We start from the raw sequence: 16,039 nt of genomic DNA, 5'->3' as shown, positions 1-16,039 counted from the left end.
TGTTACGTTGTATTTTATTGTTTGTGCAATTTCTTTTCATTAAGTTTTAGCCATAATTAAGAGTCATTTTCATTAGCTAAATTACGTGAACATATATTTGTTTGTTGGCTGCAACTTTATACTTAATGTCTTAATGACTTAATAGTCTTTATTTAGACTTAATAAATAAAAGCTGCCAACAAAGAACAAACATATCTGTGCCATTTGTTTGTTTAATGTAATACGTCACTTTATGGACTATATGTATTCATGCATTAGGTCTATTAGTGTCACAATGATTGCGTAATAATCGACAGGCCAAGGTGGAGAGGGCACTTGAAATTTGCAGGTAGAGGAGAGAGAGAGAGAGAGCGCGCGCGTCGTTGCCACTTGGGATCACACGCTCGTGAAGAGAGAGAGGTGGAGAGACATAGAGGAAGAGAGGGAGGGAGAGGAGACAGAGCCACACGGTGAAACTGAGCTTTGTCTCTCGCGCTGGGTCACTCAGAAAGAGCCACTTGGAGCCAGAGGCGACCACGGAGCGCTCAGGAGCCGCAGAACGACCCAGACCATCATAATAAGAGCAGCAGCAAGAGAGCACATTGCTGCACAGACAAGGAACACAAAAACACGGAAGAGAAGTGAATGAGGGACGGACGGCAAGACGAGCAGCTGAAGTTTTACTGTGCGGGATAATAAAAAGAGATTTGGCTGAAACTGAAGAGAAAGTGTTGGTGAAGATGCCACGGGTAGTCCCGGACCAGAGGAGCAAGTTTGAGAATGAGGAGTTTTTCCGCAAGTTGAGCAGGGAGTGTGAGGTGAGTCCGTTTCTCCTACACTGGGTCCATTCTAGACGGCGGAAATACAGACCTAGAAGAGGCATGCTGGCTTGTCGACTTATTTTATGTTTTATACATATATTTCAATTCATTGCTTCAGTGCTACAACATCTACAGTTGAAGAAAATCCCAAAAGCAGAATTGTTTAATTCAAACAATGCAATAAGTCTCCATCTGACATTATGAAGTAGATTTCTGTTTGACTTTTTCACTTATTAATCTTATATTCTTTCATTGTGTATATACTCAAAAATAATAAAGCCATTTTTTTTTAAATCCTCTCATCATACAATTGGACAGATCTTTTTAAAGAAGAGCAGAGACAAAGAATGGTGCCTTTTGCCTTAAATCAAAATTCCTGTGGCTTATCTGTAAACTGCAGCCTACTGATGGCAATGAGCATCGTCATTCAAGGCCAAATATCCCCTATCTATTTGGAGTGTTTTCTAGCCAAAATCAAACACCTGAAGTAGACTAAAAATAAATGTATTGGTTGTTTATGGTTTGTTTTCTCTTCTCTTTGTAGATTAAATACACTGGGTTCAGGGACCGGCCCCATGAGGAGAGACAAGCTCGCTTCCAGAACGCTAGCAGGGATGGACGATCAGAAATAGTGAGTAGAAAACTAAATGTATCATTTTCTTTTTTTGTATACACTTTGAAAACAATCGGAAAATTACATAAAGTAAAAACACACTGGCACAACTCATGAAATGAAATAACCATCTTCAACAGCAATTATGAATCTGGCGGTCCACAATGTAAAATACACATTAACTCTTATTATGAGAACACTATGTGCAGCAGCGTACAGTATACATTGTACACTGTGTGTGTGTGTGTGTGTGTGTGTGTGTGTGTGTGTGTGTGTGTGTGTGTGTGTGTGTGTGTGTGTGTGTGTGTGTGTGTGTGTGTGTGTGTGTGTGTGTGTGTGTGTGTGTGTGTGTGTGTGTGTGTGTGTGTGTGTGTGTGTGTGTGTGTGTGTGTGTGTGTGTGTGTGTGTGTGCTTCACGAGGAAGGAGACGTGCTATCAGACATGCAGACCCAGACTTCTTTCCTCTACGTTATGTGGCTGCCATCATCGCCTCAGCACACATTAGCACATGTTAACAAACAGGCACTTTATGGTTTACAACACTCCTAGGGCTGTAATTTTGTGCCTAAAATTGTGCACCGTAACATAAACATTACCTGTCATGTCTAATTTGCAATAGACAGTTAGTGAACAGGAAGATACAAGACAACACCTTTCTGCATGCTTACAAATGCAATTTAGCCCTATAAATACTGCTATCCCTTAAATGCGTGATTTTTGTTTGGAGCTGAAACACTGAATCAAGTTGCAAATATTTTGATTTTAAATTGATCCTATTCTTGCATAGATATCACGTTTCAGCTTCTCAATTGCGAAGATAAGCTGCTTTTCTTTGTGTAATGTGATTGTAAACTGAATTTATTTGAGCTGTTAGTTTAAAAAAACAAAACCTAAATAAGATATCACATCAGGTTTGAAGTTGTGACAGGCATCTTTTTCACTTTTATTGATTGAAATAATTGCAGATGAATCAATATTGAAAATAATAATTTGTCATAGTCCTATCTTTGTTTGGACTCAAGCTGTTTTTGCTGTGATTTTGTCGCTAGATGTGGTGTAGTGTTGGATTAGAAACCTGCAGTGTTTCTCTTTGCTTTCATCCATAGAGGGGCAGCCATCACATAGTTGTTGCAGTGAGAGATAGTTTGTGGCAAAGTGTCTCCCTCCGTTTCCAGACCACACTTCTCTAGCCGCGTCTTCGATTTGCCTCGGATCACATTTTCAATTTGAAGCTTTCAAAAAGCAAATGAGCTGATGTGAGCTCTTTTATCCAATGTGAAAACTACTGTTTAAAATATGATTCATTACAAGTTAAAGTCATGTTTTCAAAATCTATCAAAAAGATAAATAAAACAATACGCAGTAGGTTATGCAGGCAAATGGTCTCTGTCAGAATTGTATTTTTTTATATTGTACTTCTGGTTTATTAATACTCATGCACACGTTAGCATCATTTATAGATTGTTTACTGGATAACAATGCATCATATTTTACAAGCTCATCATTCATTTGCAGAGTAAGTTCTGCCAGGGGATACATGTCGACTTCAACACGTCTGCATGTCTTTCTGTCTCCACTAATTCTCTGCAGTGGTGAGCTTTATTTCCTCCAAGTGAACCCATGTGACCTTTTTTGTCTTCTTAAAAAATCAGTGTGTAGCATTTTGATGTGCAGTTTATAACTTAAGAGCAAGATGGGACTTGTTTACAATCACATTATTTAATTACTCTGTGTGGCCTGCTAAGATCTTTCTATCGAAGTGAAGCGTAGAGCCTTCAGGCTAACGACACAAACATGGGGGCGACTTCTACTGTCTTAGTCATCCTCGAGGTATTTTCCCAAACATGCTGTCATCATCCCAGGAGGGGGGGGGGGGGCACATCTAGATTTACCATATTTTAGTGGGCCATGATGCGTCCGTCCGTCTGTCTGTCCTCACTGTATTATAAGCCTCTTCTGTGAAAATTGATGGCCCCGGTTTAACCGGTTTGATGGCAGCTGTGAAATCATGTTGCTGATTTATCTATCGGCCAGACGCCTGCTATTTTCATGGTCAGTGTGAACGACTACCCGGCACAATGAGACCCGAACGTGCTGTCAAAGACTTTTTTTAGAGGAAACGGCGCAGAAAACAAAAAACTGTAAAAAATGAATACCATTTAGTATAAAACTGAATTGTTAATGTTTAACATCCTTCCTCAGTCAATACAGTGTTTTGTTTGTCGTTTCTTCACATGGATGCTTAAAGATGCATATGCAGATTTTGACACCTAAAGACCGTTTTGACATTCACCTTCTAAAGAGGGAACGTTTTCTCAGAGTAAACCTAAAGTTGGGGGTTTCCGCTTTTGCATACCAGGTCCGCTATTAGCTCTAACAGTTTAATTTTATGCAAACGGCTGACCCCGCAGTTTTCATTATGACACGTTTTGGCAAATAAAAAAGTATCCTACATTGACAACATGCAGAAAGTGTCATAGTGCTTTAATGCAACTTGTATTGCAGTAGTAACATGCAATATGAAAACATGATTACAAATATATAATGTTTGTCTATTAACAAACTAACAAAGGCGCTAGTGTCTGACATGCCAGGCGTTGGCCTGCTTTTCTGCCAAGCCGAGGCCGGCAACATGACGGTGGTCACATTTCATTAGAGTTGGGAGAGAAGAAGACATCGTGTTCATGTACTTTTTGGAGTGATGAGGCAAGACAGCATTTGGTGACAGCCTGGTGGCCCGTCTGTACATTTGATGGTTAATAAATGCTTCAGCTACTCATGACCTAAGCTAAACTCCCGTACTTTGGTTTCCACCTGCTGTTAATAGTGAGGGTGGTTAGCCCTGAAGGTGGTTAGCCCTGAAGCTAGCGACCACAGCCTGGCTCGCTTAAGGTGGACTGACCATAAAGCTCGACCATCTATTCTTATTTTAGCGACACGCCGCTCCACCAATTGTTGGTCGACGTGCCATTGAATGAAGTGGGACACCTTGTGGTACAATTCTGTATACCAGTCTGGTCCGTTGTTTAGATAGATATCAAACTTGTTCGACAATTTTACAGCGGCCTTAGGTCACTTAAAGATGTGTATGTCATCACATCACAACTAGTCTGGAAGCCATGTTTCAAAAGGGACTGTATACAGTCTCTCGTGTACATGCACTGAGAATGGACATCATTTTAAATGGAAGTAGTAATAAGTTATTACAATTTTAATTATTTTACATTTCATGGTTTTCTCTACAGCGTTTTTATTATTGACTAAGGGAATTTTTTTGGCTAAAATAAATAATAACTCTGCATTCTGAATGTTTTAAAATAGGATACAATATTGTAAAAAATAAAACGTTTTTTTGCCTTATTCCTTTTTATTATTAGGAATCTCCCCAATGTTCGCACACACACACACACACACACATCACGCATGCACGCAAGCGCACGCACGCACGCAGGCACACACCCACACCCACACCACACACACACACACACACACACACACACACACACACACACACACACACACACACACACACACACACACACACACACACACACACACACACACACACGTGTAGCTGTAATCACAGGATGACTCTAACTGTTCAAGATTGATCTGATAAATGGAACAATAATTCAAAGTCAATTATCTTCAGCTCATTAGAGATGAGTTGCTTTTCCAAACTACTATTGATTCCCATGCTGCCCTGGTCTCGCCCTCCTCTCTTACACCATCTCCCTCTTTCTCTGTTCACTACTCTTTCCCCTTGCCCCTTATTCTTTGTCTCAATTCCATACCTCAAAGTTATTTCCTCTCTCTCTCTCTCTCTCTCTCTCTCTCTCTCTCTCTCTCTCTCTCTCTCTCTCTCTCTCTCGTTTTCACTTCACAATCTGCTGCTTTTACCACGCTCGCTCTTTTTCCCTCCATTTCTGTCCCTATTTCTAATTTCCTTCATTTCTCCCCCATGCTTTATCCTCCTTTGTCTGTCAGTTTCCTTCCATCTCTCTCGTGTCTCTGCCGCTCTTCCCCTCTCCCCCCCTCCCAGCAGTAGAAGGCAGCAAATGAGTATCAGATGGTTGTAATCCAATACTTCAAATACAGCACAAAATGATGACTCTGTGTTCTTTGAGCTCTTGTTTCCGTGAGTGTGTGTGAGCGACTTTTCTCTTTGTGTGTGTCCATGTACACACATTGTCAAGCTTTTTCCTCCTTTATTTCCCGTTCTTCCACTCTCCATTGTTTTGTCCTTATTCTCTTTCATTCCCTTTCTCTTGTTCTCTCACAGATTTGACAGGGTGCATAATTCATATGCTTCCAGCTTAGTCGCAGCCCTAATGTCATTAGTATTGATCCGTTTTAGCACAGCACAACACAACACACACACACACACACACACACACACACACACACACACACACACACACACACACACACACACACACAGATGCGCATACAAAACAGACATTTCTAACTTGATTTTCTGCCTCGATGTAATTCATTGCCTTCTGACTGCAACAGGGCAATGTATTCTATTGATTTTCATTTTATTTGTTTTTCTCTAAGTGTGTGTGTGTTTGTGTGTGTGTGTTTATCTTAATGGAAATGCCTCCCATTAGAGCAAGAAGCCATTTTATTTACCGAGGAAAGCTGTGTGTGTGTGTGTGTGTGTGTGTGTGTGTGTGTGTGTGTGTGTGTGTGTGTGTGTGTGTGTGTGTGTGTGTGTGTGTGTGTGTGTGTGTGTGTGTGTGTGTGTGTGTGTGTGTGTGTGTGTGTGTGTGTGTGTGTGTGTGTGTGTGTGTGTGTGTGTGTGTGTGTGTGTGTGTGTGTGTGTGTGTGTGTGTGTGTGTGTGTGTGGGGAGCATGACAGTGTTGTTGCACTCTGTTTGAGAAGGAAGTGGTAATTTCATGGTCAGAACAAGAGAGAGGAAAAATTGAAGGGTTAAAGAAAGGAGAGAAATAACAACTTTGATCGACAAAATGTTTAACTCTCCCAGTCTTAGACGCGAATAAAACATTGAAATGTACTCTACCACTGATTTCTGCAAAAATATTTGGAAACTTGGCATGGAGAAGTTAAAATATTAATCCTGGCAAAAAATATATTACAAAAAGGTGATGGCAAAGAAACTCAGCGATGTGTTTATTCTTTGCGTTTTCTTATCCCAAAAACTATTATATAAAATGCATAATTTGAGCCATTTTAAAAAAGAGAAAATGATTTGGTTATAATTGAAACAATAAAAAGTGTTGATCAACTAAGATTTTGTGAACTAAACAATTTAGAAAATAATCAGCAGGTTAATTAAACTGAAAACTAGCCCTTAAAATAATGTTAAAAAAACAAAAAATGGCTGCGTAATATTCCTTCTTATATAACTGAGTTTGACATTCATGTACAGTATAGAGAGTGATTCATAGCGCTGAACCCAATACATCACGCCTCACTCTGCCGCTTTCCCGCCCATCGGTTCTCCAACTGTGCATGGACTGTGTTTCACTCTCAAAGCTCTCATCAGCAACCATAAGCAGAGCATCTGTGTCTGAGCACAATACAAGAGCAAGAGCTAAAGGTCCACGGTCCAAGCAGCTGAAGAGACTTTGGTGGATACATTTTATTTGGCCGACGCTTCTATCCAAAGCCACTCAGAATAAGTGCAATAACCATAAAGATTCAAACTCCGAACAACAAGGAAAGAGCAGATATATTCACTTCAAGTCATACCGTTGTTAGTGTGGTGAATTAGTTACAAGGCCTAGTTTCTGCTGTCCTGCGGAGCTCATTCCACCATTTAGGAGCCAGGATAGCAAACAGGCGGGATTTTGAAGGGTACCTGGGTCCCACTAGCAGTGATTGAGTAGCATGCAGATCGGCTGAAGCAGAGTGAAGTGCACGTGTGGTTGAACCAAGGCCTGGATGTAGGAAGGGGCTGATCCCTTCACAGTAGCAGTGTCTTGAAGCAGCCAGTGAAGGGAGCAAAGTAGAGGTCGGGTGGCGTTTGCAGGTCGACCAGCCAGGAGGGAGTTGCAGTCGTCAAGGCGTGAGATGACGAGAGCCTAACACACCAACGCAGATCTAAAATGATAGTGTAATGAAAGTGACTTTCAAGACATCCGCCAAAATACCTTAAAAAGCAAATAGTATATCAGGCTGTGTTTGAGTTTATATTTGAATCGTTCTGCCCCATAACGGTCATATATCACTAATGCAGCTTTTCTGGAAACTGCTCTTTACTGTCCTTTTTACTGATATTATTTTCTCTCTCCCTCTCCAGGCCTTTGTAGCTACAGGTACAAACCTCTCTCTACAGTTCTTTGCAGCCAACCTGCTCGGAGATCAGAGGCAGGTTCCTGCGAGGGAGTATGTTGACTTCGAGAGAGAGACGGGAAAGGTAGGACAAGTGCAAGATAAGCACACACATCACCTTTTGCAATGGTCCTATGGTCTGAGTTGCAGCAGAGAGGTTGGACTTGAAAATGTCTTTGCTGTTTTGCTCATGGCTTTAGTCATGTGTGCTTGATTCATCCTTTGTTTGAACACATGACAGCATTTGAAGAAACACATATATCTTTGTCTGTTCTTTGGCTCTCTTTTCCTCTTTCATGTTATGAGATGAAAATGAATTTCCACCCGCCTAATGGAGACAAAAAACCTAATGTGAATTTATAAATACCCATGTTGAGTTTCGACCTCATGAACATGTCAATGTGTTTGTTCACTTTAAGCCTTATTCCAATTCAAACAAACAGATGAGTAATACAAAGTGTATTATATTTACAGTTGTCAAGAACTGAGGAATTATCTATATTTTTGTTCCACGTTGTAGACACATCAATCACATTTAGAGTTTAGAGAAACTTAACAATAAAGAAGGGAAAAGAAAAGAGACCATGTGGATAGCGACAGACGAGGGATCCATCTCACTGGTGTTAAATAGATGTTTGTTAGTGCACGTTTATTGTTGTTAAATGGGATATTTTTACATAATAGTCGTAGATTGATCCTTTTTGGAGCCAACCCTTAAATGGAAACTTTGTTTTTTGGCACTTCCACAAAAGCTACTTTGTTCAGCCCCAGAGATTGGTCCCAGTACACATGCTAGGTCATTTCTGGTCTCTTCGTTGTCTCCTATTATCCATCAAACATACTCTGACATATGGTGATCCCAATCACACTGGTGAAATCCCTGCTGAGCTTCTTGGTAAGTTGCTTGTTCTTAATCAAGATCAAAGTTAAACAACTTAAAGAGCTCAGAAGATGGTCTGAAGTTGTTGTCAAGGTGATATCCACTGAACAGTGCAGTGGTGCTGCTGCTGTTGTGTTTATGTATATGTTAATTGTCTCCCCTGGCGCTAAGCCTGGACGTGTGTGCGTGCGTGCGTGCGTGCGTGCGTGTGTGTGTGTGTGTGTGTGTGTGTGTGGTGTGTGTGTGTGTGTGTGTGTGACACTGGCCAGCTGAAATGAATGCCGGCTGGCGGCTCATTAAAAATGCATTCTGGGGAATCGATGGACCTCCATGCCCCAAGGCTGACGGACTAATCTCACACCGTTAATTATTTAACACAAGTGCCACGATGGTTGGGAAAGGTATGTGTGTTTGTGTGTATGGGCTTTTTTGGTAGCACAATATTTTTACGGTGCAGTGGCAGCCAGTGAGAAGTATGCATGTACGTGTGTGTTTGTGTGTGTGTAACATGATACTTTCTTCTTTGTCACCTCAATGGTGCTCACAGAACTATGAAGTTTTAATAAGGTTCGGAGTCGTCAATGTAAAGCAGTTTCAAAGTGGTTCTGTTACGGCCCGTCCACACAGCGGCGTGCGTTGAAGCTTCCAACGCTTCTGCCCATTCACTTTGAATGGGGTGACGTCACTTTTAGCCGAACTGCATTTTTGGAAGCGACGTGGAGCGTTGCTGGCGTTGCTCGCTTCAAAAGTTGAGCAATGTTCAACTTTTGGCGCCTCGGCAGAAGCGTCAGCCAATGAAATCCCGTTTATGCAAATCTGTCAGTACAAGTGCTAGCCAATCAAACAGCGTGTATGCTGGGAGAGACTACGCAGGTCTTTTCCTCATATTCCAAAAAATGGAGGGAAAATTAATTATAGCGGTAGTGAATCACCCGGTGCTATATGATCAGTCTCTGTTCACCTACCGGGATACAAACCGGAGGAGCCAGGCATGGAGGGAGGTGGCAGAGACAGTGGGTGGAACTGGTAGGTTTTCGCCTGATTGGGGAGTTTATATCCAGTTGACTTCGTTTTAACATTGCTATTGCTTTGTATGTCGGGGGCGGGAGATTCATGTGATTGGTTGTTGGTCGCGTTGCTCGCAAAAAATCCCCAAGCTTCAGATACGCCCACCTCCAAGCGTCAACGCATGCCGCTGTGTGGACGGGCCGTTAGGGCAGCAGCGATTCTCAACACGTTTCGCCAGATATTAAACGCTCTTTTTCATGAAGCTAGGGTAAAAGACACTAAAAGTACACAGTTTCAGGCTTTTCTTATGTGCTTTTTTGTTTACTTTACATGGATAAAGGATAGAAGGACAGGCAAGAAAATACTGTTTGGTAGAAAGTGTACAACTTCATTAGGTTGCTCCAGTGCAGAGCCTTGAGCCGTGTAATAGTGCATAAGTGTAAAAAGGATCCTGCAAAAAGGATTCTACGTTCAATTGCATGCACACACACACACACACACACACACACACACACACACACACACACACACACACACACACACACACACACCACACACACACACCACACACACACACACACACACACACTCACACACACATCGTCCACACACACTCACACACACTCCCACTGGACCTCCCTGTAGACAACAACTGTCAGGCCGTGGCAGATCTGTGTACGTTGCAACTTCTTCTCTTAATTACTGTCACAGCTAAACCACACACATTTCGTTCAGCTTCCCTTCTTTTGCTTGTGTATCTTTATTCTCGTGGTATTTTGTATAGACATCCACACTATTGTCTCCTCCATTCATCCAGGCTTCCCTCTTTATATTTGTTATGCTTTTTTATCTTACATTATCGTTACCATGGTGTATCCCTCACTCCCTCGTGTAATTTTCCCCTCCTTCGCTCACCTCTACCCTCCCTCGTTTCGTTCTCCCCCTCCGTTCCTCCCTCTTTCCCGCCTTCATTTTCAAACACAGACAGTGCCAAACCATGAGGATAGCGCGGCCAGGTTAAACTTTGCAACTGGATGTGTGTGTGTGTGTGTGTGTGTGTGTGTGTGTGTGTGTGTGTGTGTGTGTGTGTGTGTGTGTGTGTGTGTGGTGTGTGTGTGTGTGTGTTGTGTGGTGTGTGTGTGTGTGTGTGTGTGTGTGTGTGTGTGTGTTGTGTGTGTGTGTGTGTGTGTGTTGTGACAGAGAGAATGAGTTGCAGTACAGGCTCTCAGTGTCGTTGCCAGGCTAATGGGAGCCAGCTGTGGACGAGGTTAATTTAGCATTAGCTGCTAACTTGCAAGCAAACACTAACCCAATCCAGAAAATGAATTGTAGCATCAGCAGCCAATATGAAATGCAGTCTGCTTCAGTGTTAGAGTTTAAATACAGTATATAACTTCAAACCTACAGATATATGAATTATAGTCATTACAAAAATTGAAGATTCACATTTTTCTAAGTTATTTGAGTATTGATCTACAGTATTAGAAATGTAATAGATTCCTTATCATAACTGAGACCACCATATGTTCTTATACAATGGGACTTAAGCTTATCTCTCTTGGTTCTTGACATAAATGTTAATCAAAAGTTTTGTTTTTGCTTTATTTTTTGAATGAACTCCTTTATCATGGAATGTATTGTCACCCAAAGCGTTATGTTAGTGGTTTCCTTTGTGTGGAGTAACTGCCCTGCTTCCTGTGCCCTTTAGGTTAAACAAAAACGGGTCCTTCCTCCCTGTCCCACACTTAATATATCCAGCTTGCCTAACCACCTCCCTGTGTGTACAAATGTAACATGTGGTCCTGGGATGCTGTACTGAATGTGTCACTCAGAACAAAAAGAGAAATAAGGTTAGAGGAGTGAGTGCTGTTGGTGAAACATGCTCCTTTTCATTGCTCCCAAGGTATCAGAGCTAAGAGGTCTCAACAAAGCAGTTTGTCTGGCCTCAAACTATTTTTCAGTCATGGATACTTTTGGGTTCGGTTCAAAAACAAAAAAATCAACTCCAGGAGAAACCATAGGCACGGTGGAAAAGTCATATCTGAGGACGTGAGGTTGAAACCACAGGAATTACTCTGTAAGTTTCATTGTTCAAGGTTGTTTCTGTGTGTGTGTGTGTGTGTGTGTGTGTGTGTGTGTGTGTGTGTGTGTGTGTGTGTGTGTGTGTGTGTGTGTGTGTGTGTGTGTGTGTGTGTGTGTGTGTGTGTGTGTGTGTGTGTGTGTGTGTGTGTGTGTGTGTGTGTGTGTGTGTGTGTGTGTGTGTGTGTGTGTGTGTGTGTGTGTGTGTGTGTGTGTGTGTGTGTGTGTGTGTGTGTGCGAGCTCTGTGCAATACCCCTGCATGCTGATGAGATGATGGCGCCAGACTGATTGCTAAACCTGACATATGCATATCAGCGCACAAAATAACACACAAAAATATAAACGGCAAACAAAACCTAAACAAGGCCAAAAGAGACAGAAAGAGATTAGTGGTAAGGGGAGACAAAATGAGAAGCAGACGAGTGTCAGCTTCATGATGGATGAGGGTGGCTTGTCAGACCAAACAGAGAACACACATGGCTTCACTCATTCTCAGACCATTTCCTGTCTATGAATTCACACAGCAACTTTATTTACCTACAAATTGTGTACAAACATCTGTTGTGATTGATTGTATGACATTTGATAATTAATTTACATTTTCATCCAACTTGTGTGCATGTTTTAGTTGTCGAGAACTGCCCCTCTGATTATAATCACACATATCACAGTCCTCTCCACCAGTCTTCAGCAAAACACTTGCGTGTGAAATTGATTGGTCATACATAGATCGATAACAAACAGGAATTCCTTCCTTTAGTTAGATAATACTTGTACAGTGCATATATTGGTATTTGTATATTATCTATTCTACACGTCCAGCAAATGTGGTCGCAATTGAAGAAAAACGTTCAATAGTTATGATAGTTTTGTAATATAAGCACAGCTCCATTTGAGGACCATAGGAAAACTGTATGGGAAATCAACAATCCCAAAGGTTTGTTTTGTGCACAGATGCTCTGGAGGTTTGGCAATGATTCCTTTTAATGTGTAGAAAGAGTAGCTGAAAAACACATTTGGACTCACATTGGTCTGGACCAAGAGAATCCAATAAAAAAGGGATTTGCTAAGACTGTTTCATCACATTTAAAACAGCACTCCCTTGTGTCCCCAGCAATACAGCTTTCAAAGGTAAAATAGATCAGAGGAACGATTCTCGAGATATGTGAAGGACACACATAGTTATAGTTATAGTTTGTTTCTGAGCGTGGCTCTTTAATGCCACATGAGGTAATTACCCTACTTTCATTTCCTATTTCTTATATCTTTGGTCTCTCTGTCCCAAAATAGAGTTGTCCTAGTGAAGTGTTTCCCAACCGGAGATACGGGGACCCCCAGGGGTACTCGAGGGGAAGCAGGGGGTCCGTAGCAAGATTAGGGATTGCAATTTACTTCCACACAAATACACTTTTTTGAATCAATTATCATAATGTAAGCGTGGTGTCCGGTCCAGTTCAGCGTCTGCTAGAAACAGTTCCTGCCGGGATGGTGTTGATTGTAACACCACTAGTTTAAAGGGGACCTATCATGCAAAATGCACTTTGTGATGTCTTTTATACATACATTTGTGTCGGGGAACTCACGCCGCGTCAGAAAATAAAACCCTCTCTCTTTTCCTCCATACCCAAATCTCTAAAAACGGGTGTACAGCGAGTGGATACAGATTTCCATCCGCTGTGACGTGTCCATCCGAACTGACGTCATAGCGACGGCAGACCCACAGAAAGTTGCTATCAGAAACAATTCCTGACGTGTTTTGGACGTCTTTGTTTACATTAGCAAGCTTCGCTAACACTCAGAGCTAACCTGTACTGAAGAGCACTGTTTAAAAAGCAGGAAATAAAAAAAGAACTCCCCTTGTGATAAACCTGCAAGAGAAAAAGCATTTGAGCTCCGTACTATTTCAGAAATAATCCTTGACGTGGTTTAAACAGGATGGCGTTTTATCACAACCGAATTTAACTATCTCTGGTAGAATTCTGATCAGGCATTAGCTCCGCCTCCTCTTCTTTCTTTTTTTTCAAGCTAAGGACCCAAGATCTGCCTTTCTCTAACAGGGCTGCAAAAGAGGGGTTTGAGCAGTATGAGGCATGGCTACAATGGGTGATCTGTTTGGTATTTTGAAAAAAAAACTTCACAGATATGTTTTATATAGGTATGGCCCTACAATATATTTTTCAAATATAGCATGATAGGTCCACTTTAAGTTCATGCTGCAGTGGCGCTCATAGCAATTAGATAACATTAGCTGTTTAGTGGCGGTAAGAATGGATGCATGGTTAGGCTGGGCCAAACGTACAGGTACTATTACCGTCGCTGCGGAACATACATCTGATTTTCCACGGCAGCCAAAGTGTTTTTAAGCAGTGAAGTCCTGGCAAATAGTTATTTTAATTTAATAATCATAGTGTATTTCACCCGTGAAGTGCTTAACACCTTCAAATGTTAAATTGTATCTACTGTATACTATGACAAAACAGATATTTTTACTAAGCATATTCATATCAGTGGCGTAACTATCGCCGGCCAGCGGCCCATGCAAAACATTTTTTTTTATTTTGTTTTAATATCTTTTTTTGGGGGGGGGGGGCCCCAATGGCATTGATCGGTTCACGCAGTCTTCAAAAGTAACCAAGCAACCTTAATTAATTTGTCTGTCCAATGACCTTGCTCCCTTTCATGTGATACCTTGCGTGACAAATGAACCGTTTAATCAACCTCACAAGTTATAGGTACTGTAGTTAGCAGCAGCAAGTTCGGCAGCATCATACAAAATTGAATAGTTTGCATTTATAATGTACAGCAAACCAAAGCACAAGAGCGGCGCTCAAAAGAGAAAGGACAAGAGAGAACAAGGAGATATAATGGCTAAACTGACGAAATTAGACAGTTTTTGTCTCATACATCGTCCTCCAAATCTCAATTAATTCTGTAAAGTGATTGTGTGATTAGTTCGCTGTGCCTTTGTCAGGCTGTGGTGGTCTGAGGCCAGGGCAGGCTGTTATTGATAGCCTACATGTGGCGCTTCTGAGTGGTTGTGTGTGTCCTTGCGTGTGTGAGCGCATCAGCGTGTGCATATGTTTGGGGGGGGGGCAAAACAATATTTGCACCGGGGCCAATCACAACCTTGTTACGCCACTGATTTATATCATCACATTGAGACAATGCATATTGTTGGAACGGCATGTTTTCCATTTATTCTTTTGATGGACATGATAACATGTAATCTCAGCCTCTATCCCCCAAAATTAAAAAGCTCTTTCAGTTGACAGAGATGAAAAGCCCTCTCAGATCATTTCTTATCTGACACCTCTGTTGCCCTGTAATTTAGTCATCAACTTTAAGCTTCCAGGATTCTCCTCTGTCACATGCATATCACCATCAAGTGTGTGTGTGTGTGTGTGTGTGTGTGTGTGTGTGTGTGTGTGTGTGTGTGTGTGTGTGTGTGTGTGTGTGTGTGTGTGTGTGTGTGTGTGTGTGTGTGTGTGTGTGTGTGTGTGTGTGTGTGTGTGTGTGTGTGTGTGTGTGTGTGTGTGTGTGTGTGTGTGTGTGTGTGTGTGTGTGTGTGCGTGCACACACACTGTGTGGTGTTATGTTTCCCTCTGAACGGAAGCCGTGCCACCAGTGCGTAACTTGTCAGTGACATCATCAAAGCCAGACCACTAATTGGTTCCCTCTGCTACTGGTGTGTGTGTGTGTGTGTGTGTGTGTGTGTGTGTGTGTGTGTGTGTGTGTGTGTGTGTGTGTGTGTGTGTGTGTGTGTGTGTGTGTGTGTGTGTGTGTGTGTGTGTGTGTGTGTGTGTGTGTGTGTGTGTGTGTGTGTGTGTGTGTGTCCTATTGAGTCTCTCTGTTAAAAGACATGAATGCACCTCAAAACCTCTTCCCTGTACAAACACACACAGTACCGTCGCCGTCTCCTCCCACAGGGTTTCATATTCCCTGCTCCAGGCTTTATATTAATGACCACACCCACTCCCATAATGCACTGCCGCACAGGCACAGCCAAGGTCCTCTTTTGATATGCTCTTATTGTGGGATCATGTCTTTGTTACAGAATCTCTGTCTAAGTGCATTTACGCATACATGGTTAACAACAAATAGATAGAAAACTGTGTAGGGAGAGGTCAGTCTGGTGTGAAAACCAGCATGTGGGTGTTACTCCATTTCTCTATTCTTAGACCTTCTCTTCCAGTAAGTGTCTGCTAAGCTGGACCTGGGGAATGCACTACTCACCTGGACTTTAACATTTGTGCGTGTCTCTGAAAGCTGCAATTTTTAAGATTTGGCTTGGAATTCAGTTAAACATTCACAACACGAATTAACGACCAACAGAATGTAAAAAGGTTTCAGTGTTGAT

At 41.9% G+C, this 16,039-nt stretch overlaps 1 protein-coding gene across 4 annotated transcripts in view; it reads left to right on the top strand.

Annotated features, from left to right (window-relative positions):
* Window positions 1-369: 369 nt before the first annotated feature.
* cbfb (core-binding factor subunit beta) overlaps window positions 370-16,039 on the top strand; it is a 47,936-nt gene continuing 32,266 nt past the window's right edge. For 2 of the 4 annotated variants that reach the window (XM_071203462.1, XM_034084966.2), the window contains exons 1-3: window positions 370-797; window positions 1,345-1,431; window positions 7,683-7,799. In XM_071203462.1, the coding sequence (XP_071059563.1) occupies window positions 720-797; window positions 1,345-1,431; window positions 7,683-7,799 (282 nt within the window). In that variant the 5' untranslated portion in view covers window positions 370-719. The remainder of the gene's footprint in view (window positions 798-1,344; window positions 1,432-7,682; window positions 7,800-16,039) is intronic. The other 2 variants (XM_034084968.2, XM_034084967.2) reach the window with 1 other exon arrangement.

The sequence above is a fragment of the Pseudochaenichthys georgianus genome, chromosome 6, assembly GCF_902827115.2.
Source record: "Pseudochaenichthys georgianus chromosome 6, fPseGeo1.2, whole genome shotgun sequence".
NCBI lineage: Eukaryota > Metazoa > Chordata > Actinopteri > Perciformes > Channichthyidae > Pseudochaenichthys > Pseudochaenichthys georgianus.
Note: the sequence above shows the minus strand (reverse complement) of the source record. Positions and strands in the feature narration are given on the sequence as shown.